The sequence below is a fragment of the Pituophis catenifer genome, unplaced genomic scaffold (genome assembly GCF_029215685.1).
Source record: "Pituophis catenifer annectens isolate HBS135680 unplaced genomic scaffold, rPitCat1.0.hap2 SCAF_4, whole genome shotgun sequence".
Lineage (NCBI taxonomy): Eukaryota > Metazoa > Chordata > Lepidosauria > Squamata > Colubridae > Pituophis > Pituophis catenifer.
Window position 1 is genome coordinate 112579631 of NW_027256884.1, and position 25777 is coordinate 112605407.

A 25777-nucleotide genomic window follows, 5' to 3' on the forward strand; every position below is an offset into this window, starting at 1 on the left:
GAAGAAGAAGAAGAAGAAGAAGAAGAAGAAGAAGAAGAAGAAGAAGAAGAAGAAGAAGAAGAAGAAGAAGAAGAAGAAGATTTCAGGGACAGAGGCGAGCCAGGCCCTCTAACCCAGGAGAAAACTCAAAGGATCTTTTAGCCTGGATAAAAAAAAAAGATGCCCCCTGTAAATATTAATGTATAGAAAGAACGGACCACTGCACCTAACTGAAAAAAAAAAGTGATATTAATTTTTTATTTTTTTATTTGTTTTATTTATTTATTTTTATTATGATTCTATAAATGTTGTACCTCTATGTTTGGTTTTTAATGTGTTTAAAATAAAAAACTTAAAAAAAATAAAATAAAAAAGATGCCCCCTTTTTTAATTCCAACGTTATTCTCGTTCTGAGAATTGGCCCGCAAAAAAAAGGCGCAAAAACAAGGCACGACGGCAAGGCTGATTCGAAATACGGCCGGGCTGCCGGTCGCTGACCGGGACGTCCCCGTCAGCTTCCCCCTTCGGCCTGCCTGATGGGCAGGAACCAAAAGGAGCGAGCCCGAAGGCGGGCGCCGGCTTAAGAGAACAAGAGCGGGCGCAGCGGCAGTGGCCCCGCCCTTTCCCCCTCCTCCGGTGCGGCCCTTTCGTGCGAGCATCCCGGAGCCGGAGTGGCAGTGAGCTCGTCGCAAGCTCGTCATGGAAAGCGTGCGCTCCGCTTCGGTGCTGGAAAACGGCCACCCGGCCGCTCCGCCGGCAGCAGCAGCAGCAGCGGCGGCGGCGGCGGAGGTTTCCCCCCCGTGTTCCTCCTGCGCCTCCAACCTCTGGATCCGCCTGAGGGAGAAACTCTGTACGTGGTGAGTAGCCGAAAGGCGCAAAGGCGCTTCGCAAAGAACCGGAGAAGGGGAACCCGCTGCAGCTGCGCGGGGAAGGGAGGAGGGCGCTTTGAACCCCGCAGCTTTGAAGCCCCCCCTCCCCTCCCTGAGGCGATGGATACCCCCCCCTCCTCCTTCTTTTTCCCCATCAGCCGCCTTCGGGTTATAGCCCGGTTCTTTCAAGCGGAGGGCGAAGACGCCTTTTTTTGCGCAGCCGGCGAGGTTTCCAGGCTGGCGTTTCCGAGTCTCTCACACACGTGTTTCGTCTGCACGCCGGTTTCCTGCCGCCGTGAACTTCAGACTGGCAGCTTGGTTCGCGCTCCGGGTTACAATTTAAAAAAAAAAGAAGAAGAAGAAGCTAAACTGGAAAAGGAAACCGGGAAAGAGAGGAAGGTGTAACAGTAACAGAGCTGGAAGGGACCTTGGAGGTCATCTAGTCCAACCCCCCTAACCTATACTTGGGATTTGAACCATCAAACTGGCCGGTCTTTCTGATCGAGGAGCTCAGCGTCTTAGCCGCGGAGTTCACGGGCTTTGGATGGGTTTTAAGTCCCCGGAAGGGAGAAGGAGCCTGCCCACCCTTCGCACATACTCAACTCCTGTTCCATTATAAATCCCAAAGGTGTTTTTTTTTTTCAATTCCAGTCCACCATCCAGTCAGAGCTGAAGAAGCTTCTTGGATGAGAAGCGAAACGCCTTCAAAGAAAAACCCAAGAAAGTCCAGTTGTCTCTTGAAAAAAAGCACCTTTGGGACAACCATTACCTGGGTCAGGGATCTCCAATGTTGGCAACTTTAAGCCTGGAGGACTTCAACTCCCAGAATTCCTCAGCCAGCTTTGGGACAACCGTGACCTGGATTAGGGGGTCTCCAACCTTGGCAGCTTTAAGCCTGGAGGACTTCAACTCCCAGAATTCCCCAGCCAGCAAAGCTGGCTGGGGAATTCTGGGAGTTGAAGTCCTCCAGGCTTAAAGCTGCCAACCTTGGAGATCCACCTGGATGACTGAGAATCTCCATAGACATCCTGTTCCATTATTTGATAGATGCCCCACTCTGAGTTCCAATACAGGACACCTGTTTTCTGTGAGGTTATGCCGGCCGGAGAACTCATTACAAATCATTGTCAAAAGCATTACAGGTAGTCCTCGATTTACAACAGTTCATTTATAGTGACCGTTCGAAGTTCCAAAGAGTGACTTAGGACCGTTTTTTTTGCACTTAATGACCGTAGTAGCATTCCCCGTGGTCCCACGTGATTTACATTTAGATGCTTGACAACTGATTCATATTTGTGACGGTTGCAGTGTCCCAGATTCATGCTCTTTGCGAACTTCTGACGAGCAAAGTCAATGGGGAAACTGGATTCACTGAACAGCCGTTACTAATTAAATAATTGCAGTGATTCACTTAACAAATATGGCAGAAAAAGTCGTAAAATGGGACAGAACTCACTTAACAAATTCCTCCCTTAACAACATAAATTTGGGGCTCAATTGTTGTAAGTTGAGGATTACCTGCACAGTATATATTTTTTTAACTTTGAGGGAAAAGGACATGATCACAGCAGAATACAGGTTGACCTCTTTTTCTTTTGAGTTAAAAAGTTCCAGGATCAGGTGAGAAATCTCTGGTGTTCCTAACTGCAGAGATGCAGATATAAGTCTCCTTCACATCAGTGGTGAAATCCAAAAGTTTTTTACTACCGGTTCTGTGAGCGTGGCTTGGTGGGCATGGTGTGGCTTGGTGGGTGTGGCAGGGGAAGGATACTGCAAAATCCCCATTCCCTCCCCACTCCTGGGAGAAGGATATTGCAAAATCTCCATTCCCACCCCACTCTGGGGCCAGCCGGAGGTGGTATTTGCCGGTTCTCCAAACTACTCAAAATTTCCGCTACCGGTTCTCCAGAACCTGTCAGAACCTGCTGGATTTCACCCCTGCTTCACATACAGTTTAACTTCTGTTGACTTTGAAGACACAACCATGTAGTTTTCTTGACAATAGTCTGGAAGTGGCTCAATATTGCCACTTACCATGTTGTTTTTAATAAATTTGTCCTATCTGGCATTGTAACCTTGGTCTTTGCTGGTAGGATAAGCCTGGTTTGTATCTTACCTTCCAAGGCTACTCAATGCCAACCACATGCTATTGAATCTAGAAGCTATGAGACCTCTGGAGGGAAAGGCTGAATGAACAGCTGCAGATAAATAGTTTATTTGTGTGTCAGAATATCTTAAAATGTCCAAAACGATTTGTGGGATGTCAGATGCTTTGTACTTGAAAAGAAAGGTGAGGAATCTGGGGCTGGACTTTTCATATGTCCTCAAATACAACTCCTGGTGGCCCCAGTTAAGCAGCCAAATGGAAGAATATCCAGAGTTATAATTCAGTATTATCTGGAGGCTCACAAATTCCCAATTCCTGTTTTAGAGGATGGGCTAAAGATGATAATTCAGAGGTGCCAGAAATCTTGTGAAAGAAGCTACCAATTTTTTACCTCTAGTTATTGCTATGAGGGAGACAGGTGGTTAAGAAGTGTGAAATATACATAAATCATTAATAATTGCTCCAATTGCTTAGCCATTCCTGGACTGAACCAGACAGTTTCTATGTGGAAAACGGATATCCCTCCTTTTAAAATTACATTCCTCTCCACAAAGTGAAACTACTTTTCCAGGAAGCAATGGACTAATATTATTCCCTGGTAGAGAATAAAAATGCATACCCAACCTTCACTTATCTCTTCTTTTCTAACCCTGTATTTGTAGTCTCATAGCATGTTTTGCTGGATACTAAATCCATTTAAGGGAGTTGTACAATATGTAAATAATAAATGAATGAAGTAATTTATTATTGAGTTTGCATATCAGCTCTCCCCTCCATCGATTTGAGCCGTGGTGGCTAAGTGGTTAGAATGCAGTATTGCAGGCTAACTCTGTCCATAACCAGGAGTTCGATCCTGACCGGCTCAAGGCTGACTCAGCCTTCCATCTTTCCAAGATTGGTAAATGAGGACCTATATTGTTGGGGGCAATGTGCTGATGTTGTAAACTGCTCAGAGAATGCCGTAAAGCACTAACTCTGGGTCCCTGGACCAGAACCGATCTGTGGCATGCCAGAAACTGGTTTGTGCAAGTAAGCAAAGCCCCCTCCAAAGGAAGCAGGCAGCACGCGAAACCATGCCTCTTCCGGTCCATGGAAAAAACTCTCTGCAGGAACTGGTGCCCAAATAATTGGGTGCCGCTGCTGTAAAGCACTGTGGAGAGGTATATAAGTCTTAAGTGCTACGTGATGTTGAAAAAACTTGGTGTTGTGACCCAGGCCCAAGTAGGTATTATCAGACACAATGTCTGTTCGAAACAAACAGACTTTATTAGAAGAGCTGAGAATTAACTCATTCTCAGCGTAGTCCAAACTAATTCAAAACAAATTCTTCATAACACAATTCTTCAGCCTTATCACCAACCTTGGTCTAATTAGGCAACCCGCCAAAGGCTTTTCTTGGCAAAAGTTCAGAAGCAGAAGACGCCGACAAGAAATAAATGTAGCAAGACAAGAAACAAATCTATCAATGTTGTTTTTCGACAAAGAGCCCAAGAGCCATTGCTGGTCTTTTAAGCCTTATGGGAGGGGCCAATCATCTCTTGGCCTTGTTCCCAAGTTGTCCTTTTTGCTTTAGCTGCTCTTGCCTTCTGGCAGCTCTTCTCATGCATGCACTAGGAACAGGCTGCTCTTGTTCCTCTGCCTCTCTGCCATCAGCCTCTGGAGGCTCCGGAGTCTGCCCATCACTCCCAGATGGCCCTGGCCCCATCTCTGCTTCCGATGCAGAGCCCTCATCCGGGCCTTCCCCAGCCTCCAGGACTGGCCCATGTTCTTCCTCAGCCTCCTCACTGTACGACTCCGCTGCCAGCTCTGCAGGCTGCTGGTGGACCACAATACTAGGATTATCATATTGGTTTGTAACCGACCAGTTTAAGTAGTTTAATATAGCTACTGTGTGTGGGCCCAGGAGGTAATCAACATACCTATGAGCTCTGACTGAAATGTGTGTTAACATTACAGAAAGTGTATAAGCTGATTCACAACAGAGATAGACACAGGCAGGGTTTTTTGGACTCCTCACATAATGTTCTAAAAATATTAAATGCCACCCTTTTTATGCTAGAGCGGTAATAAGTTTGAAGGGACTTGGGTATTTGTCTTACGGGCTTGTTCATTTGTAAATCCTTAGTGGGTAAATATTATTACAATGATTAACCAGGTTCTTCAAGACAGCCATGGGTTACATATTATTGTATCCCAAGAATCTGGAATTCTTCCATCTCCGAAGAGCTTTGGATGTATCAAGTTTGTAAAAGTGGTAAAAATAGCGTTTATGTGCTTCTATATGCCCAGTGATAAAAGTTGCCTTACTAATAATAGTCAACTTTAAAATTGTGAATTTGGTCTTTATCCACTTTTTTTAATGGACTTTTTTTTAATGGACTCCTTAAAATGGACTTTTAATGGACTCTTCCATTCTTTTCTCTCTTTTTTTTGTTTTTTTTTGGGGGGTATAATATAGGATTCCCCCCCCACCACCACTTTTTGTCTCTTAGTATAGATTTTTATACAATGGGTTAGATTCACTTTGAAATATGCACAGTCTTTTAGGTGTATTGCAGGTAGATTATATATAATAATTAACATTAATAACTAATATTTTTAAACAAAGGCTAATTGCAATACTTTTAAAGTGGAATTAAATGGACAGGGAGTTAGAAAAGGAAGGAGAAGAGGTTCTTAGAAAAAAGGCAAGAATAAAATAAAATAAAAGAATCGCAGCAGATGGCATCATTAGAATGGATGATGCCAAAAGAGCGTAGCAAATTTTAAAAATTTTCCTATGTATCCTACTATGATGGCTGTTTTAAAGACACCACAGAAATTCATAGAAAAATCTCTCCCTTGAAGGCTTAAGCACAAATACTCAGGGACAGTTTGCTGGCTGGGGAATTCTCAGAGCTGAAGTCTACATAACTTAAAAGATACCAAGGTTAAGTAACATTGCTCCTGGCAAGGCCTTGATTAACCTATCTCTTCTTGCCAGGCTAATAGTCGAGAATACTGGTTCTATCTATATTTTCTATGGAAAATATGCCCTATCCCAAAAATAAGCCCTAGCATGGTTTTTATGTGTGTGCCTAATATAAGCCCTACCCCCCAAAATAAGCCCTACTTAAGAGCCTGCGCAGCTCATTCCATCTTGTTGCTTGCGGTGTCGCAGCCACAAGGTAAGACAGGGTGGTGATGGAGCTGCCCCACGTGCCCTGCACAAACTTACCTCAGGGCCCCCATAGCCAGGTCATGCACGCTTCGACACTTGCCTCGTGGCAGCAGCACCAGTATCCATGTGCAGCAGGAGCCCACGTGGCCACCGGCCACTTCTTCTGCTTGTTCACAGCCACAATGGAGCAGGAGGCTGAGCGGTGTGTTGGTGCTGCAGCCATGAGGCGAGGCATGTGTTGGGGTGTAGATGGCCTGGCTGCGGGGGCCCTGAGATAAGTTGCTGTAAGGCGCATGGGGAAGCTCCATCCATCTTGCCTCATGGCCACGGCACAAGTACATTGCTTGGCCTGCTCCGTTATGGCTGTGAGCAAGCAGAAGTGGTGGGTTGGAGGCCACGTGGGGTCTTGTTGGATGGAGCTTCTGGTGCCATGGCCGTGAGGCAAGGCAGGTATCGGGGCATGGATGGCCTGGCTGTGGGGGCCCTGAGGTAAGCCGGTGTGGGGCATGTGGGGTAGCTCCATCCCCTCCTGCCCCCTGTGGCGGTGCTGGCATGCCATGTGGCCTCCTGCCCTGCCATGAGCAACCAGAAGAAGTGGGCCTCTTGTACATGGGGGGGGGGGGGAAATAAAGCACCTTCAAAAATAAGACCTAGTGCTTATTTTAGGAACCAAAAGAAAATAAGACCCGGTCTTATTTTGGGGGAAACACAGGTAGCTGGAAAATTCTTTGGCCTAAAGAGCATTGTCTCTGCATTATAATTTTATTATTGTTCCATGACTGCCCTGAACGGTCTTTTAAATTTAAAGAAAATAACATGCAAACCTTTTTCAGAAGATAATTATTGACAAGTAATCTTTTTTTTTTAACATTCATGGATTAAGGTGGTAAAATGGATTGCAAAGGAAAATCTTTTTCCCATCTGGCAGCCAAGATCTTCCTGCTCCTGTTCTGCTTAAGGAACTTGTTTTGAGACCTGAAAGACCAGATGGCATTACTGTGATTGATATAAGGGCAGAGTAAATGGTTTTAAAGGTCGGGCCTATTATTATGATTAAAGTGATGCTCAAAAATGCAGAAGAGTTTGTCACAATCCAGTGGTCATTGCCCAGATTCCAGTCTTCCCACAGAGAGTTTCAAATCACAAGGATTTTGGTTCCCTGGTATAAAATCTCTCTACGTAATCCACTAGGAGTCAAAAATAACTTGATGGGACATAAGAAAAAAATCATGATATTATATTTTACCCAATGTACGTCAAAGTGTTTAACATTCGCAGCTCATGTGTTTTCTCTTAAAGTCTACATAGCAAAAAAAAAAAAAAGCATGTTTATATTCTTTATATGTGAATCAGTGGTGGGTTGCTCCCGGTTCTGTCCGGTTCTATAGAAACAGTAGTAAAATCGGCGGGAGGCTCCACCCACCTGCCCAGACATCATAAATGACAATCTGCGCATGCACAGAATCGTGCTGGCGTGGGTGAAGTACGCGTGCATGCACAGCCCCGTTGCGAACTGGTAGTAAAAGTAAGTAAAACCCACCCCTGGTGTGAATCCACCCAGTTATGGCTTTTCAACAGATAATCAGCCCTGGTAAGCGCAGCAGACTAAAGCACTGTTATTAACATCAGCTGCCTGCAATTACTGCAAGTTCAAATCTCACCAGGCTCAAGGTTGACTCAGCCTTCCATCCTTTCTAACGTAGGTAAAATGAGGACCCAGATTGTGGGGGCAACAAGCTGACTTTGTATAAAATATACAAAAGTATGAAGGCTATTGCTTAACGCATTGTAAGCTGCCCTGAGTCTCCGGAGAAGGGCGGCGTATAAATCAAAAAAATAAAAATAAAAATCACTACATAATGCACTATGTGAAATCAAGCTTTGCTAGCCTACTTTGGCTTCTTCTGTGATGATGCTAGATTCGCACACCATGCAAAGCTATATTTTACTCAATAAGGGTTTTATGAAGATATCAGAGTGCTGGATTTACATATAATATAAGGAATAAACATGATTTACAAATCAGTATGAGTGAATTTACTCATCTGACAAATTTAAAACTAAATGGATTTTTTTCTTCTTAGGATGCATGACCCTAACTTAAAATACCTTCTTGGCCTTATTATTCTCTTCTTCTTTGTTTACCAGCTTCCTGAATGAAGAATTATTGTAAAGGCAGTAAAGTGTTCAAGTAATATGGATTTTGGATTCTTTTTCTTTATAGACAAAATGGTTAGTTTTTAAAGTCTGAAAAGGGAAGAACAAATTAAATTTCAACATTAGACAAATGCACTAGAGTTTGAATTCTAGTGTATGCATAATAAGCAAATTCAATGGAAGTTCATTCTGCCTGGTATTCCATCCAAAATGCAATTTTATGTGTATTTTCTTGATTGCAATGATATTATTTTTATATAATATACTTTTGGACATAAATCAGTTTTGAGTTAATTTAGCCTTCTTGTCTTAATTTATAGGGCAATTTTTGATTTACAAGTAACCTAACTGTTAAAAATTTACTTCCAATCACACCTGATTGTGTTTCTCTTTGTCAGTTAAAAATACATTTATGAACTCTTGTCAGTTATAAATGGGAATGGAATGCAGTTTTGGAATGTTGTCAAAATGCTGAAAGTTATCCATTGTCACTTATTTCTACTTAAAAATAGTCAGACTTAAGGAACCAGACATCAAAGCTCTTTAAAACAAAAGATGACTTCAGTCTTTCATTTAAAAATCAAAGCTCTTTCAAAATAGAAGATGTCTATAATCTTTCTCCTTATAAACTTGAAGCCCAACTGGGATCAGTTTGATTCTTTTTTGTGCCTGGTCCCCTTGGAAGGGCACCGCCATGTGTCAGATAATCTCTCCTTTTTTGTTGAAAATAAGTACTAGAATAAGTATGTTAAGCACCCGTTATAATTTAAATAAACAGGATTATCCACCCAAAAGACAAAAAAGTAGTGCAATCCTTGAAGGATAAAAGGATAGGTTGTCTCTTGTGTTGGATGTTGTTATATGTGCAGTGCTCAGATCTGGATATAGTGCAACAGATGAGTTGGATGACTGATTTTTGGAATAATGGTATTGGACTGAGTATATGGAGCTTGACCCATCGCTATAAGCCAATTGCCTTTGAACCAGGGGTGAAATCTACATACCTTCCCTACCAGTTTGGAAGTGCATGTGCCGTGTGCATGCATCACATGCACATGTGGACCCTCTGCACACGCGCAAACCCTTCTGCGCATGCACAGAGGGTAAAAAACAGGTTACTCTCCAGGTTAAAACCAGGAAGTAACAATGACCAGGCAGGTGGGCGGAGCCTCACACTGCTGTCGCTACTGGTTCTCCGAACTACCCGCCACCATCGCTACCGGTCCGAACCGGTAGCATTTCACCCCTGCTTTGAACCATCTATAGATTCTGATGATCCTTGAGGGCAGTCCTACACAGAATTAATTAAACTACTCTAGTTGAGAAGTGACAATCGCAGGAATAGTCATTGTTAAAATTTCTTGTTCAAGGAAAAACTGCACCAGTCATCCAGATTCTGACAGCCTCCGTGTACTGGATAAAGACTTTGATTGGATCTACTGTTCTGTTGGGAGTAGAGAGATGCAACAAGTTATCATCAACATACTGATGGTAATTGATCTCCCCAGCAACTCCAAGATGGTCCAAAGATACTACAATCAATGTTATTGATTGTTGCTGAGAGACCCATCAGAACCAAGAGAATCTTCTGCTGTTGTGGTTATTTTGATTTCTGGCAGTAAAATCTCCAACCACTTCTCCCTGGGTACCATCTTCCATCATTGCTTTCCCACAACATTTTAATTTCCCCCCTCCTTTTCCTTTGTCTCACTGCATTTGCTCATATTCATTATCCTCCCATATCTCACTAAGAAAAGACTCAGATGCACCAAGAAGGGGGGGAAAACACCCCCCCCAATCAATCCACTTATTCTCTCTTCCTCACATGGAACACTTTAGCTCTTTGTGTCTTCTTACAAAACAACAATAACATATAAAACCGTTTGCTGTTCTTTTTGTGTCCCCTCCCCACACAATTACTTGGTGGTCAGATCATAGTTAATGATGGTTTATTCTACACTGGCTGGGCTACTTTTTGAATGAAGTTTAGTTCATGGAATGAACTAGAATAGGGGTGTCAAATTCAAGGCCTGTGGGCCGGATCTGCCCGTGGGGTGCTTAGATCTGTCTCGTGGGGCCGCTCTGGAAACAGCGAAGGACTGGCCTGAGGTGCCTCTGCCGGTGAAAACGGAGCTTGGAAGGGCTGCATGTGGCTCTCCCGAGCTCCATTTTTGCTGGCAGATGGTTGCAGGAGGCTGTTACAGCTGAAAATAGAGCTCGGGAGCCCATTTTTGCTGGCAAAGCACTTGTGCCACCTCAGGCGCCCCCGACACAAGTGACGTCATGCTGGCCATGCCCACCCTAGCCACACCAAACCCGGCCTCTGAGTCCAAACAGATTCCTGATGCAGACCTCAATGAAATCGAGTTTTGATACCCCTGAACTAGAGTATATACTGAAATATTTCCCAAAATATTTCATTCCTCTAGGAAAGGGGTGGGTGCTAACTTCCTACAGCTGAAAGTACAATTCTCCTGCCTTTGCAGCCCAAGATCTTAGAGAGGATCTCTCCTGAGCCTCTTGCTCCACCCACTATACAGCTGTAGGCTGTAATGTCTCTTATCTGACCATTCCTTAGTCAGCATCTCTTCATCCATCTCCCAAGATCTTTCTCACATATCTTTACAGAGACCCCCGCTCCTTAGTTTTCCAGATGGTAAGGAGAAAGAGAAGAGAAATACTTTGAATTTTATAAGACACTATTAATGTATAATAAAGACAGAGTTAGCCTTCCAAGTGTGCTTTTTGTCTGGATTAGCCCAGAAGGCTTCTTCTTCTTCTTCTTCTTCTTCTTCTTCTTCTTCTTCTTCTTCTTCTTCTTCTTCTCCTTCTTCTTCTTCTTCTTCTTCTTCTTCTTCTTCTTCTTCTTCTTCTTCTTCTTCTTCTTCTTCTTCTTCTTCTTCTTCTTCTTCTTCTTCTCCTTCTCCTTCCTTCTCCTCCTCCTCCTCCTCCTCCTCCTCCTCCTCCTCCTCCTCCTCCTCCTCCTCCTCCTCCTCCTCTTCCGTCTCCCCCTCCCCTTCCTCCTCCTCCTCAAACAACTTTAAAATGCCAGAATGAAGCCACCTTCTTGGCTTTTTAATTGGCCCAAAATAAGTCATTGTCAGTACTTGTTTCTGGTAGTAGCCAACATACCAAGAGATGGCCTGGGTTCTGCATTTGTCCACATTCACACACTGTGTTGTTATCTGCTAAGAGCCTCCACTTGAGATATGGGATTACACTTAGGCAGTCTAACCCTCAATTATTCAGTTGAGATCCTTCAGCCATATCCTCCGTTAATGTTATTCCTTGCACAACGGTCTCCTTCCATCTTTTAATTCGATTTTTTAAAACCCATAGGGCTAACACCCTTGCAGTTAATGTGCAAATGATCAAGGATACTGTATATTCCCAGGTGAACAGGTCTTATTGTGGTTTTGGGTCAGCAGAATAAATCAGGACCTTATTCTGCATAACTAAAAGTCTGTCTGAGATCATTCCCATTACCTCATCCAAAAAGAAGCTATTAATCTTTTCTATCATTGTAAAGTGGGGTAGGGAAAGGCAGCCAAAAGATAATTCTTCTTTTATTTATGGGATGATAAATAATTGATAAGAAGTGGTAATCAATAGCTATCCCAGTAGCACAATTAGGAAAATTAGCAGACAAGAACATGCTTATTTTGCAAGCATGCCTACAGTCCTTTCTTTATGGAAAACAGATTTCCAGAGCTGATATTACAAACATTTTCGGTCATCGTTCTAATATTATAACGTTATACCACTCTCCTTTGTCTTCTTTCAGTAGTAAAACATTTGCGAACGCACTGCCTCTTTAATTTCCATCATTCTGGCAGCACTTCTATTTGGCACATCTTTTTATGTACTATTAATCTCCAGTATTGATTGTGTTCCATGGGGCAAAAGTTAGGTGTTATGACGCATTGAGCTGTTCATATAACAAAATGCCTTTATGCAGTTTAATGCTAGAACTTGTATGTAATATTGCACTGGGGAGAAGCATAGAAGAAAATTGTTGTAAATAATAATACATTAAATTAATAGGTTTCCATTCTAAGAACAAGCCTCTGAGACCAATAAGGGAAAGTAAGAGGTGATAGGATTCCTAAAGTAAATAAGCAAAAGACAATTATGAGTAATGTTTGAGGATGGTTGAAATTATGACAGCACATATGGGCATTGTTACCGGCATAAAATGTTTGCCTATTCTTAAAAAAGTTGCTGTGGATGGATAGCACCATTCACCAGAAAATAAACTGGTGATCATCACTTGCTCTTAGTCTTCTAGGAATGTCTGTCAATTTACTTTATTGCTGCTATGGTTCATCAAATCAACTGTGACTCCTGGGTGATTTCAAGAACAAGTCCATGCAGGATACTTGGTAATGTTTCTGTTGCCATTACCTTCTTAGCAATAGCACTTGGATTTATATACCACTTTATAGTGCTTTACAGCCCTCTCTAAGAAGTTTATAGAGTCAGCATATTGGCCCAGCAATCTGGGTCCTCATTTTACCGACCTCAGAAGAATGGATGGTTTAGTCAACCTTGAGCTGGTCAGGATTGAACTCCTGGCTGTGGGCAGAGTTAGCCTGTAATACTGCATTCTAACCACTCCATCATTGGCTCTCTCTTCCTAGGGCTGAGAGAGAGGGACTGGCACACCCAGTTGACTTTTATGCCTAGGCAGGACTAAAACATAAAACTTTAGATTCTAGTCTAGTGCCTTTAGCCCAGGCCTGTCAAACTGGAGGCCCATGGGCCAGATATGCCCCACACAAGTCACACCCACCCCAGCTCTGCAAATTTAAAAAAACATCCCGATACATCATGACATAGCTCACAATGCAATCAGGTTTGACATCCCTGCTTTAGCCACTATCCCAAACATGGCTAGTTTCATTTCCTCTTTTTCTAGGCAGAGCGGGACTTTTCCAAAACAAGGATAGGCAACGATTATTAGGTTCTAAGAACTTCTATAGAATCCTTATAGAATCTTGGAGGCATTCATGTGAATACAAGCTATGCTTTACTTTTCATATGGCACAAATGAAAACAAAAAAAAAAAAATAGAAGTGCATATCCCACTTTAAAATTTTTTGTCCAACTTGAAAAATTGCTAACGTTATTCTAACTGCTGCTGTTTAAAAGTTTCCCTGTGAGAATGGTAGAAATTTTTCCCCACGTGGAATTTGGTTCAGTAGCATCAGGCCTAATCTTCACCCAAGTAACCAAATGCCCCTTTATTGTTGCTTTTTTCAAGCATCTGGGTCAACTGATAAATGCTTTGCTGATTAAATTCTTCTTGCTAATAAGATACAAGTGCATTTGCAAGGCCATTGTCATATATTATGAATTGCCCTATTCTGTAAATAGATAAATAAAGCCTTTCTAAGCCACTCTCCTTTTTCATTTGCAGGCATATTGTGAAAACACTTCTCCTGGGTCAAATACTCTCCTTGCTGATATGCGGGACTGCGGTCACAAGCCAGTTTCTTGCCGACAAATACAGCATCAACACTCCAATGCTGCAGAGTTTCATAAACTATTGTTTGCTTTTCCTAGTGTACACAACAACTCTTGCATTTAGGAAAGGTAAAATGGAATATGTTGAGTTCAAAGAGTTTCTATATTACTCTCCAACCATGTCCTCCTTCAGAATAGTCCAGTCCATCCCCTAACTTAATTCTTCTTAAATTTTATCCCTCCTTCCTTCCTCCCTCCCTCCCATCCATCCATCCATCCATCCAATTTATATGGCTCATCAACTCACCTCCCTCCCTCCCTCCCTCCCATCCCTCCCATCCAACCATCCATCCGTCCATCCATCCAATTTATATGCCTCACCAAGGCAGCTCTTGGTGATTAGCATAGAATTAAAAAAATAAGAAATAGCTATAGCACTTAGACTTATATACTGTTTTGCAGTGCTTTATAGCCCTCTGTAAGTGGTTTACAGTGTCAGCATATTGCCCCCAACAATTTGGGTCCTCATTTTACCCACCTTGGAAGGATGGAAGGCTGAGTCAACCTTGAGCCTGGTGAGATTTGAACTGCCAATCTGCTTGCAGTCGGCAGTCAGCAGGAGTAGCCTGTAGTACTGGACTCTAACCACTGTGCCACCGTGGCTTGTATAAATTCAGAGCCATCAAATCCAACATATACCTCCTATGATGCAGACATCCAACTATCTTAACCTCAGCTTCAGAGTGTGCCTTTTTCTCACATTCCATTTAAGTTCCTGTGTTGGTGGAACAGAAAAACGAAGCATCTGTGGAATAGTAGATAGACTGACCTGTTTGATTTTTCTTCAGATGGTGATGGACTCTTTCAGATCCTAAAGAAGAAATGGTGGAAGTACATTTTGCTTGGATTGGCTGATGTTGAAGCTAACTACACCATTGTAAAAGCCTATCAATATACAACGATAACAAGTGTCCAGGTAAAAACAATAGTGTATATTTTGGCATGTTAAGCATTATTATTTCTATTGTGGCAACTGCTATTTACAATCTAATATAGTAGGAGGTTCCAAACTAGATTCTAACTTCAGTCATGAGGTTCATTGGGTGATCTATATAGGGTGGTGCAAGAATGCAGCAATGGTGGAAAAAAACAGCTATGCCAACTTGGGTTTACTGAAATATAATTTCAATATCATACAATAAATTGATAGGAGAATAGCATTAGCAATAGCATTTTGACTTATATACTGCTTCATATATACCACACTCTCTAAGGCAGGGGTGGGGAACTATGGCCCCTTTATGACTTGTGGACTTCAACTCCCAAAATTCCTGAGCCAGCAGGATCAGGAATTCTGCGAGTTGAAGTCCACAAGTCATAAAGGGGCCATAGTATCCCACGTTTGTTTTAATTAGTTTACAGAGTCAGCATATTGCCCCCAACAATCTGGGTCCTCATTTTACTGACCTTGGAAGGATAGAAGGCTGAGTCAACCTTGAACTGGTCAGGATCAAACTGCTAGCAATCGGCAGAGTTAGCCTGCAGTACTGCATCCTAACCACTGCAACCACCACAGCTCTTATCAGAATGCCGATTCCATCTGTTTTAGGATAGAAATGGCTGTTAAAATACAGCACTGGCCCTCTCCATGTAGCTCCTGAATTCAAATGGAAAAGTTATCCCACATTGCTGTACCGAAACTTACAATGACCTCGTTTTATATGCTCCCTAAAATGTGTTTTAATAATCAAATTGACCCCTGATTTTTAAGCTGTTAAAAGCCTTCAGGCAAAGAAAAGCCATTAATGAAAGATCACAGCATGCAATCTGAGAGTTCCTTCACATAGCCTTGAATTATATCAGCTTCTTTGCAAAGTAAAACATTGTACTTTTGTGCCCTTTGTTATGTCTGAGGCCTGAACATCTTTTGGCGCTGCTGCTGAGATGGATTGCGCAATTGAAGTCAAAGTTTAACAATGAATGGATTCTCAACTTTGTCCATAAATGCAAACATAATTTTAGTCTGCAGTCTACTAAATACAATCATTTCCTTGCTGAGAGGATACCTTTGATGTTTCATCAGTGGCTTTTTCTTTATTAGGAGATCTTTTTAATAATACATATATTTGTATTGATGCTACTGAAGCAGAAAAATTTCTATCGGTCTAAAATTAGGACTGAATTGAAAAGAAGCATTATTTTTATTCATTGTGAATTCTCAGAAAAGTAGGGAAGTTTTGGTGGAAGGAACTCTCTTCCCAACCTGACAATCCAACATTTTGCTCTGTAATGTTAAGAAATCAGAGCTAGTTTGTTGTTGTGGTTAAAGATAATGGACTAGAAGTTTGGAATTTGTTGTTTGAATCCTCTCTTAGGTATAAAAGCTGGCTAGGTGACTCTGGATCAGTCTGTCTCAGCCCTAAACTAGTAAATCAAAGATATCTGTCTACCAACCTGCGTTAGATCAAAGTGGAAGATTACAGTCCATAAGCTTCAACAAAGAGGTCTTCATCCTGCAATGGATTGATTCAGGATGTTGTTGAGTAATAAACATTGACTATACCCTAATCTCAAATTTATACGATTGATTAACCTGCTTAACTATTCTTTTTCTAAGCACCTGGAGACATATTGATAATTCAGTTGGTGTTTGGGGAGCAATATTTATATCCATAAATCAAGAGAAACTCTCAAGGTCTCCTCCACCCACTGACCCACAGATACTTCTTTGGAAATCACTTTGGCAAAGTTGCAGTTTTTTAAAAAAGTATTTATTTCAGTAGAATGACTTAACAAAACATTCTCCTCAACTGGAAACTTCCTCTCCATGAGAGTGATCCAGCAGCTTGTTTTCGATAAGAAAAACCAATGCTGCCTGCTTTGCTTTCAGACTGATTTTAGTTTGAAGAACTGTTTTGCAGATATATTTTTTTTTCTTTTGAGGCTGCTAGCAGTAGGAACCCTGTTGCTGTTTACCAGCTGCTAAGACCAAGTGTGATGATCTTGGCACTGAGCTTCCTTGCATTAAGTGGTGCCTCCTTCTGAGGAAATCTGGATAAAATCCAAGAATTCTAGTACAAAGTTCTTCTGTGGGCCTTATTTAAAGCTCAAAAGATTAGGTTTTAAAAAAAAATACCTTAGCCTCACCATAACATTGGAACAAATGATCCAGTGTTAACTAGAAGGTTTATAACAGCGTTTCTCAACTGTAGCAAATTTAAGATATGTGGACTTCAACTCCCAGAATTCTCTAACCAGCATGAAGTTCTCCAACCAGTATGAAGTCCAAATATCTTAAACTTGCTACAGTTGAGAAACACTAATCTATAATACTAATTCGTTAAATTTATATCTTGCCTTTTTTCCCTCCAGAGCTCAGAATTTCCCCTTTTTAACTGCATACCAAATGATCTTGTGAGGAAGGTTGAACAGAGAGTGTTGTTTCAAAGTTACCCAATGAATTTCCATGGCTGTAAATACTCTTGAATCTGGGAGTTACTATTCTTAATCTAACACCTTAATCACTACATCACACTACTTCTCATGGTATGGACATTTGGGGATAAATCAGGAAGAAATGGATGCTAAATTACAAAGATCAGAGGAAGAATCTCTTTGATTCCTGCTGTGTGGTGGCCAAGTTTTTATTTTAAAATATCAACTCAATATAACCTCATGAATTAGCATATTTTGGTTGCTGTTATTAATATGTTGTTAAAATTTTGTCAAAATGTTTGACTAAGGCACTAGACCTTGGCCAGGACAAAGATATACCATACTTTTCGGAGTATAAGACACACTCCCCCCCCCCTAAAAGAGGGTGGAAATGTTGGTGCATCTTATACACCGAATACAGCCATTTTTGGCCTCCTGAAGCCCCGCCCCTTGCATCCTGTTTTTGTGAAAAACGGGCTAGTTTTTCACAAAAACAGGGTGTACAGAGGGTTTGGGGGCCCGCAGAGTGCTCCTGGGGGCCGGGGAGGGCAAAAACTTTTTTTTCTTGCTTACCTCTTCGAAATCTTGGTGCGTCGTATACACCAGTGCATCTTATAGTCCGAAAAATATGGGTAGTTGGCATGAGGAGAAAACCTCCCCAAAACAAAGCAGAACTTTGGTTTAATTTAAATTTAGAGTAAGGAAAATATATTTCATTAATTTAAAGCTAATAACATGACTGTCTATGTGTAAAGTAACTGTGTTTAATTTTTCAGTTTATTGGCAATTTATTTGGAAGGACTTTAGAGTTAGTTTATATAGCCCTGTGTTCCATTGAAGACAATTTAAAAAGATATCTTTGAGTTGAGTTCAACCATTAAGCTTTCTTTGCAACAGTTTGGAAAGACTGCCTTCTAGAATTTTTTCCCTATTATAGACTTCAATCCTTAAACTTCCTTGTGGTCTCTCATTGATAGGTGTCATTCTGCTTGGCTGTGGTTGATCTACCCAAGATCAACCAGTTGCTGCTACTAACTGTGTAAAGACCATTTAGGCCAGGGTTGTCAAACTCGATTTCATTGAGAGCCGCATCAGGGTTGTGTTTGATTTTGTGTGTGTGTGTGTGTGTGTGTGTGTGTGTGTGTGTGTGTGTGTGTGTGTCCAAGGTGGGCATGGCCAGCTCGATGTCACTCATGTTGGGGGCCTCTGTAATAGCTCAAGTGGTCTGCCAGCAAAAATGGGCTCCCGAGCTCCGTTTTCGGCTGCAACGGCTTCCTGCAACTCTCTGCCAGTGAAAATGGAGCTTAGGAGGGCTGCACATGGCCCTCCTGAGTTCTGTTTTCACTGGCAGAGGGACTGCTGGCTGGTCCTTTACTGTTTTCAGGGTGGCCCTGGGGGCCAGATCTAAGCACCCCGCAGGGCGGATCTGGGCCCTGGGCCTTGAGTTTGACACCCCTGATACAGGCTGTTTAACCTGATTTACACGGGTCAGATACCTGAACATCTCCTATCTGGATGAGAAAAGACCACTTCCCGTTCTTTTTTTATGATGGAGATCTCTTTCTTTCTGCATATGGCAGCTCCTGGACTGTTTTGGGATTCCTGTGCTGATGGCTTTATCATGGTTCATCCTCCGTGCAAGATACAAATTAATCCATTTCATTGCTGTTGCTGTTTGTCTGTTGGGCGTAGGGACCATGGTCGGCGCGGATATATTAGCTGGAAGGCAAGATGGTGAAGGTAAGATTTGGGCAAAATAACTTGCTAAGTATGCCAAAACTCTAAGCATGATAGCAGCAAGGGGCTTATTCAATATTTTAAATTCATTGATGAGATTCAAGATGCCTAATAGTGAAGAATGTTCTCTGGAAAAATCTGGCAAGACAAAATAATCATTTTCTTGTTTGGCTAGAAAACAATTTCTACTCTGCTAAGTTCAGAAAGTCAGTATGCTTCATTAGAAACTTAGATATTTCAGCCTAACAAAGTTAGCTAGCTAAATTGAATGATAAATATATATGTGTATGTACTTTTATCTAGATACTTGTAACAAAATCAATTTAGAAGAAAATCTTTGGCAGGAAAACGGTCTGTTCTCTCTGTTTTATCCAAAAACAAACTGGGGAAACAAATCTACCCCCAAATATTTAGAATTACTATTGCCAAGTGTTGACTGTACTGTATGGTACAAGTAGTCTTCATCTTACAACAGTTCATTTAGTGACCATTCAAATTACAACAGCACTGAAAAGAGACTTGTGGCCATTGAAGCATCCCCATGGTCATGTGATCAAAATTCAGATGCTTAGCAACTGACTTGTATTTACGACAGTTGCAGTGTCCTGAGGTCATGTGATCATCTTTTGCAACCTTGTGACAAGCAAAGACAACGAGGAAGCCAGATTCACTTAACAATCGTGTTACTGACATAATAGCTGCAGGGATTCACTTAACAACTATGGCAAGAAAGGTTGTAAAATGGGGCAAAACCCACTTAATAATTGTCTCGCTTAGCAACAGAAAAGTTGGGTTCAGTTGTGGTCATAAGTTGAGGACTACCTGTATTGAGAAAACATAACCAAATTTTTGGTGTGGGTGGATTTATTTAAAAGGAAAAAAATGTGCCTTAAGCTACTGCAAGACTTAAGTCAATCCACTTTGCCCCTTAAAAATCCCTCCAATTCCACATATAGGCCAAAAAGATTAGCTATTTGAGAATGTGCAGGCAACAGGGTGTGTGGCCGGCATAAGTGGGATGTAAGTAGCAGATTGCCCATCCATGTGTTAACTGCTTAGTAGATCAATGACCTGACCGAGTATAGAAAACGTCAGTTATTGCAGGGGTACCCAACCCCCAGTCTGTGGACCGGCACTGGGCCGCAGCATGCCAGAAACTGGGCTGTGCAAACAAGGGAAGCCCCATTCATGGGATGCAGGCAGCATGAGAAACCATACCCCTTCCGGTCAGCAGAAAAATGTCTCTCCGTGGAACCGGTCCCTGGTGCCCAAACGATTGGAGGCTGCTGACTTATTGCAATACTCTGTTTTTAATGCTTATTTATCCTGGCACAGTGAGTGAGTTTCTCTTTGGATGGAAATGTTACGAATTGTTCTTAGGAGGAAATCTGACAGTAGATGTACAATTACTGTTTTCTTTAGATAGTGGAAGGCGGGTAGCTTAGAGAAACATCCTTGATTCATATTTTGCCATTCAAGATACTTGCAGTATCACCGTGCTTCATGTTTTCCACCTTAGCTGCAAAAGAGCTTACTGTTTTTTGCTTCACCTGCAGCATATCCTACGCCAGTGGTGGCGAACCTTTTACTCGCCGAGTGCCGAACAGGTACGCGCTTCGTGTGCTTTGCACATGTGCGTGCTATCCACACTAACGTGCAGCTCCTCCCCGTGCGCTGGTCATGCAACTGCACCATCTGCACATGCACGCAGCTTTTGCGCAGCTCCCCCGTGCATTGAATGCGCAATCGCACCATCTGCACATGCGTGCAGGTTTCACGTGGTTCCCCTGTGCTCTGTGTGCGCAATTGCACCATCTATGCATGCGTGCGGTTTTTGTGCTCACAATGCACAAACAGGAATGCCATCCTCGCATGCATGTGCTGTGCGACAGTATTCTCACGTGCATGCGCAAACGCGCCCGCATTTGCAGGAGAGCTACGAAATCCAGCATGGTCCCCTGAATTGTGCGCATGTGCACTGTAGGCCCAAACACCAGCTGGGGCACACACAGGTACACAGCTGCAGGTGAGTTGGGCGACAGCTCCTGTGCCCAGAAAGATGGTTCTGTCATCGGGCACGCGTGCCATAGATTCACCATCACAGTCCTACACTCTTCTCCAAAATGTAGGGAGCAATTATCTTCCTCCAAGGTCTAACATTTGTGGTGAGGAAAGCATGTGGGACCCCTCCCTCCCTGCCACCATAGGGTTGTGGCCCGTCAGCGGCCTGTGCGGATTGTAGCTGATTCTGACAGTGAGGAGGCTGGTGTGGTGCTGCGCTAGCAGCCTGTGCAGCTGGCACTCGAGTCAGACAATGAGGAGGCTGGAGAAGATGTGGTGCCAGAGGCAGGGATTCAGCCAGGGCCTTCAGAACCTCCAGAAGCTCCCATAAGTGAAGAGGAAGAAGAGGAGGAGCCTCTTCTCGATGCACGGGTGCGCAGAGCTGCCAAAAGGCAGGAGTGGCTCCTCAGGAGGAGGTCTCCTCGAGAGTAAGGCTTGGGGCTAATTGGCCACTCCCTTAGCCTATTTAAGGAAGGACAACGACTCAGGCAATTTGCAGGGAAGTTTTTCTCTTCACTCTTCTTCGCGTCCTGATCTTAGTTCTCTTATCTGTTTCCTGCAAATTGCTTCTGGGCTTTCTGCCAACCATAGTAAGATTACGATTATTTATTCTTTGGATACTTGTTAAGAAAGTTAATTAACAGCCTTTATTTGAAAAAGACTGATTTAATTTAGTAAACTAAGGTTTGTACAGACTGTGTGTGTGCTGCGTTCTTTCGGGTCCGTGGCTGGGGCAGAACAGAAAGATGGTTCTGTCATCGGGCATGCGTACCATAGGTTCACCATCACGGTCCTACGCTCTTTTCCAAAACGTAGGGAGCAATTATCTTCCTCCAAGGTCTAATATTTGTGGTGAAGAAAGCATGTGAGACCCCTCCCTCCCTGCCATATCCCATCCCTTATTCCATGCAGTTCTTGGGGGAATGGGAAGGAAAATCCAGCACTTTCCATGGCTTCATTGCCAACCCCTCTCTGTTCATACGGTTCTTAACTCGGCCACAAAATTCTTCAAAGCTTTTAACAGGCCTCTTACGTAAATGGAGAAATCATCTAGGTCTCTTGGTTTGTTACTTGTGTGTCTGTTATAATTAAGACATCAGCCAGTTTCTTTTATATATCTAGCGTAGCATCTTTTTCCATATCATTCTTGAAGCCTATTATTTTTTAACTTTCAGATCGATCGCACTCTTCTCCAGTAAAACCTGTTCCTCTGGCATAACATCTTTTAAATACGGTCTGCCTATAGAGGAAGATATTCTAAAATTTAACTTTTGGGTCCATTGTTCAAAAATATCCTTTGATATGTCCAACATTAAAATATTTTGCTTCATTCTATATTAGTAAGTGAAATTTAAGTGTTCTTCTCCTTTAATTGTCATCTTTGTTCCCTCAGATTCCCTCTGGTGTTCAACCTTCCGAGGCTTATCCTATCATGTTTAAAAAAAAAAAAAAAAGAATTCAAAACAAAAGAATTTTTTATGTGAAGGACTCCAAAATCCATCTGGGCCCTTAGTCCATTTATAATCAAATTTCTAATTACTCTTTTATTGTTTATTTTTTTTTAAAAAAATATTTGAAGTCCTTAAACGTGTATTTAGAACATCTTTCACTAAAAATTGAAGGAAACGTCACCATGTTTTTCAGACTTGCCAATCCAAAGATTCTTAATAGCTGAAAAGCAGTTAAAATCAATTTCCAGAAATGATTAGAAAATAAAGCTCAGATAGTCCTCAATTCATGACCACAACTGAGCCCAAAATTTCTGTTGCTAAGAAGGACTAGGGCAGATATGATGGCACTGTTCCAGTTTTAGGAGGGGCTCGGACTAAATAACCCCCAAGGTCCCTTCCAACTCTGTTATTATACGTTCTAAATGTTCTAAATGCAGTTTTGCTCTATTTTATGACCTTGCTTGTTGTTAAGTGAATCATTGCAGTTGTTAAGTGAGTAACATGGTTGCTTTGCGAATTGGACTTCCCCATTGACTTTGCTTGTCAGAAGGTTGCAAAAGGTGATCACATGACCCTGGGATTCTGCAACCGTCATAAATTTGAGTCAGTTGTCAAGCACTTGAATTTTGATCATGTAACTGTGGAGATGTTGAAATGGTTGTCAGTGTGAAAAACTGTCATTTTTTCAATGTTGATGTAATTTGAAACGGTCACTAAATGAATGGTTGTAAGTCAAGGACTACCTGTATATATAAACCCTGTGTCCTTTAGAATATGCTGACCCTCCCCGCTCTCCTCCTCCCCCCCCCCCCAATTTGAGCAAAAGATGGCTATTCCCTTGTTTCTCATAGCTGCCAGAAAACGCTGTCTTGCAGTCTCCTTGTGTGGAGCAACTGTTTGGAGCATTTGTGGGTGATCTTACGTCCTCCTCTTATCTGGAGAGGAATTATGAAGAACCCGTCTACTGGATGATTTTTCAGTGTGGTGCCGTCTTTGAATCTGCTTTTAGCAGAACTATCTTTGGTTCACAATTTCTTCCCTGGAAGCTGCACCTACCTTTTAAGTTTTATAAGTTTTTTTTTTCAAGTAGGAGATTCATATCCTAGATAAAATCATAAGTTCAATAAAGTCCAAAATGCTGAAGTCTCTGGCTGCCCTAATGATAGGCAGAAGTCCAACAGCTCTTACCTTCTTACAATAGCAACATAGTCCTCAGAAATTTTTCATTTGTTTAATATCACTTATTTAAAAGACTGTTACTCTGCCTGAAAAAACATCCCCCACCCATAAAAATGTGCATTTCTGTTGAAAAGAACAATTTGGACATTGAACAAGGTTCTCAATAGGATCATGTTGCAGTAAGGCTTAGTAAAACAAGGACTAAAAGTCTTGGCTTGAAAATAAAATAAAATAACATCCATTTGGAAACTTTCTGAAATGCAGAACTTGGTCTAGCTCTTAAGGAGATTGATCTATTGATTTTCATGGAACGTTAAATTAAGCCATTAATGCAAAATACAGAGAGATGTGAGGAGGAAATCTAAGATTCTGGACAGATAATCATTGGCATTAACCGAATGTGCGGTTTCTGCTGGGGTTCTTAAAATATCCAAGAGCAAGTAATATGTTTGTTTTCTACAGAAATATCTATCTGATAGAATTCGTTACTCACAATAGTTTTTACACTGTCTGAATTAAAATGATATTGTTCAGTCGCTAAGTTGTGTCCCACTCTTTGTGACCCCATGGACCACAGCACTCCAGGCTCCCCTCATTCATATTTGTATAGGAAGCACCAAGATGCTTCTATTTGAAAGGAATGACACCCAATTGGGGGCTCCTTTTACATCTCCGTTAATGTGTCCATGAAGTGGTACCTATCTATCTACTTGCAAGTGCACACTTTCAAACCGCTATGTTGGAAGGAGCTGGAATGAATTACAGGAACTCACTCTGTCACACAGCAGCACTTGAGTTTTGAACATGGGCTTGCTGATCATCAACCCATCATACTAACCACGGGAGCCACCATGATCCATGCCAGGCTTCTCTGTCCTCCCCTGTCTCCTGGAGTTTGCCCAAATTCATGTTCATCGCATTGAACACTATCTCATCCTCTGCCATCCCTTTCTCCTATTGCCTTCAATCTTTCCCAACATCAGGGCCTTCTTCAATGAGTCCTCTCTTCTCATTAGGTGGCCAAAGTATTTCAGTTTCAGCTTCAACATCTGTCCTTCCAAAGAACAGTCAGAGTTGATTTCCTTTAATGTTGACTGCTTTGATCTCCTTGCAGTTTAAGGGACACTTCTTCAGCACCAAAATTCAAAAGCAGAATTAGGATTAGGTTCCATGTTTTAGAGCAAGAAAAGTTTTCTTATCTTGTAAGAGTAGGAATGATTTGATTTTCAAAAGAAAGCCAAACATGGAAGCTTTTAACAAACTGTCAAAAGACGTTTTGCAGCAGAAGCTCAGGTTCTTTCATAGGTGTGTGTGTGTAAAGTTGTGACACGTGCATCAAAGAAATGGGGCTTATGTTGTGATGCATAATACATAATACCAGGGGTGAAATCTAGCAGTTTCTAACAGGTTCTGGAGAACCAGTAGCGGAAATTTTGAGTAGTTCGGAGAACCGGCAAATACCACCTCTGGCTGGCCCCAGAGTGGGGTGGGAATGCAATATCCTTCCCTTGCCATGCCCACCAAGCCACCCCCACAGAACCAGTAGGGAAAAATTTTGAATTTCAACCCTGCATAATACTGTCATCATTCTCCCCTTCCCCCATTGCCTTGCCCTGCAGATGCCAATGAACCCAAATTGTTCTGAGAATGTTTCCGGACTTCAAGGTCAAAAATGACTTACAGGAAGTCCAAAATCTATGATGGCTACATATGAATAATTTCAACATCTTCAAAAGTGTCTCCAAAAGAAACCGTGAGAATTTGATGGCAAAGCTGAGGCAAAAAAACATAATAATTGTCCATAGAGGTCATTTGCTGCATTGTTTTATAATCTTTGTGGGTTTATGATCTTTAGATGCTCACATCTAAAGTCCAAAGCTTCTGTAGAATTTAATAAGGGAAGTTTAGGATTGGGGGGAACGGGAGAGAGGGGGGATAAATAAAGTCAGGATGGTATCTGTGTGAAGCCCCATGCCTTTTTATGTGCCCCACATGCACAATACACATAAAACAGCCAGGGCTTCAAACACATGGTTGCAATTGCCACTGTGATCTTTTTGATAATCCCAGATTTAATGCTGATTTCAAAGTTTGTTTCCTTGTTTTTATCATGCTGAGAAGAGAAAGTCAAACAATACCTTCAGTCAGATAAAGATAAATAGTAAAAACATTACAA

The 25777-nt window shown here is 42.0% G+C and overlaps 1 protein-coding gene across 1 annotated transcript in view; it reads left to right on the forward strand.

Annotated features, from left to right (window-relative positions):
• Positions 1 to 678: 678 nt before the first annotated feature.
• The window catches only part of SLC35F2 (solute carrier family 35 member F2), a 34763-nt gene continuing 9664 nt past the window's right edge, over positions 679 to 25777 (forward strand). The window contains exons 1-4 of the mRNA XM_070943937.1: positions 679 to 836; positions 13692 to 13867; positions 14587 to 14714; positions 18754 to 18913. Coding sequence (XP_070800038.1) covers positions 679 to 836; positions 13692 to 13867; positions 14587 to 14714; positions 18754 to 18913 — 622 coding nt within the window. The remainder of the gene's footprint in view (positions 837 to 13691; positions 13868 to 14586; positions 14715 to 18753; positions 18914 to 25777) is intronic.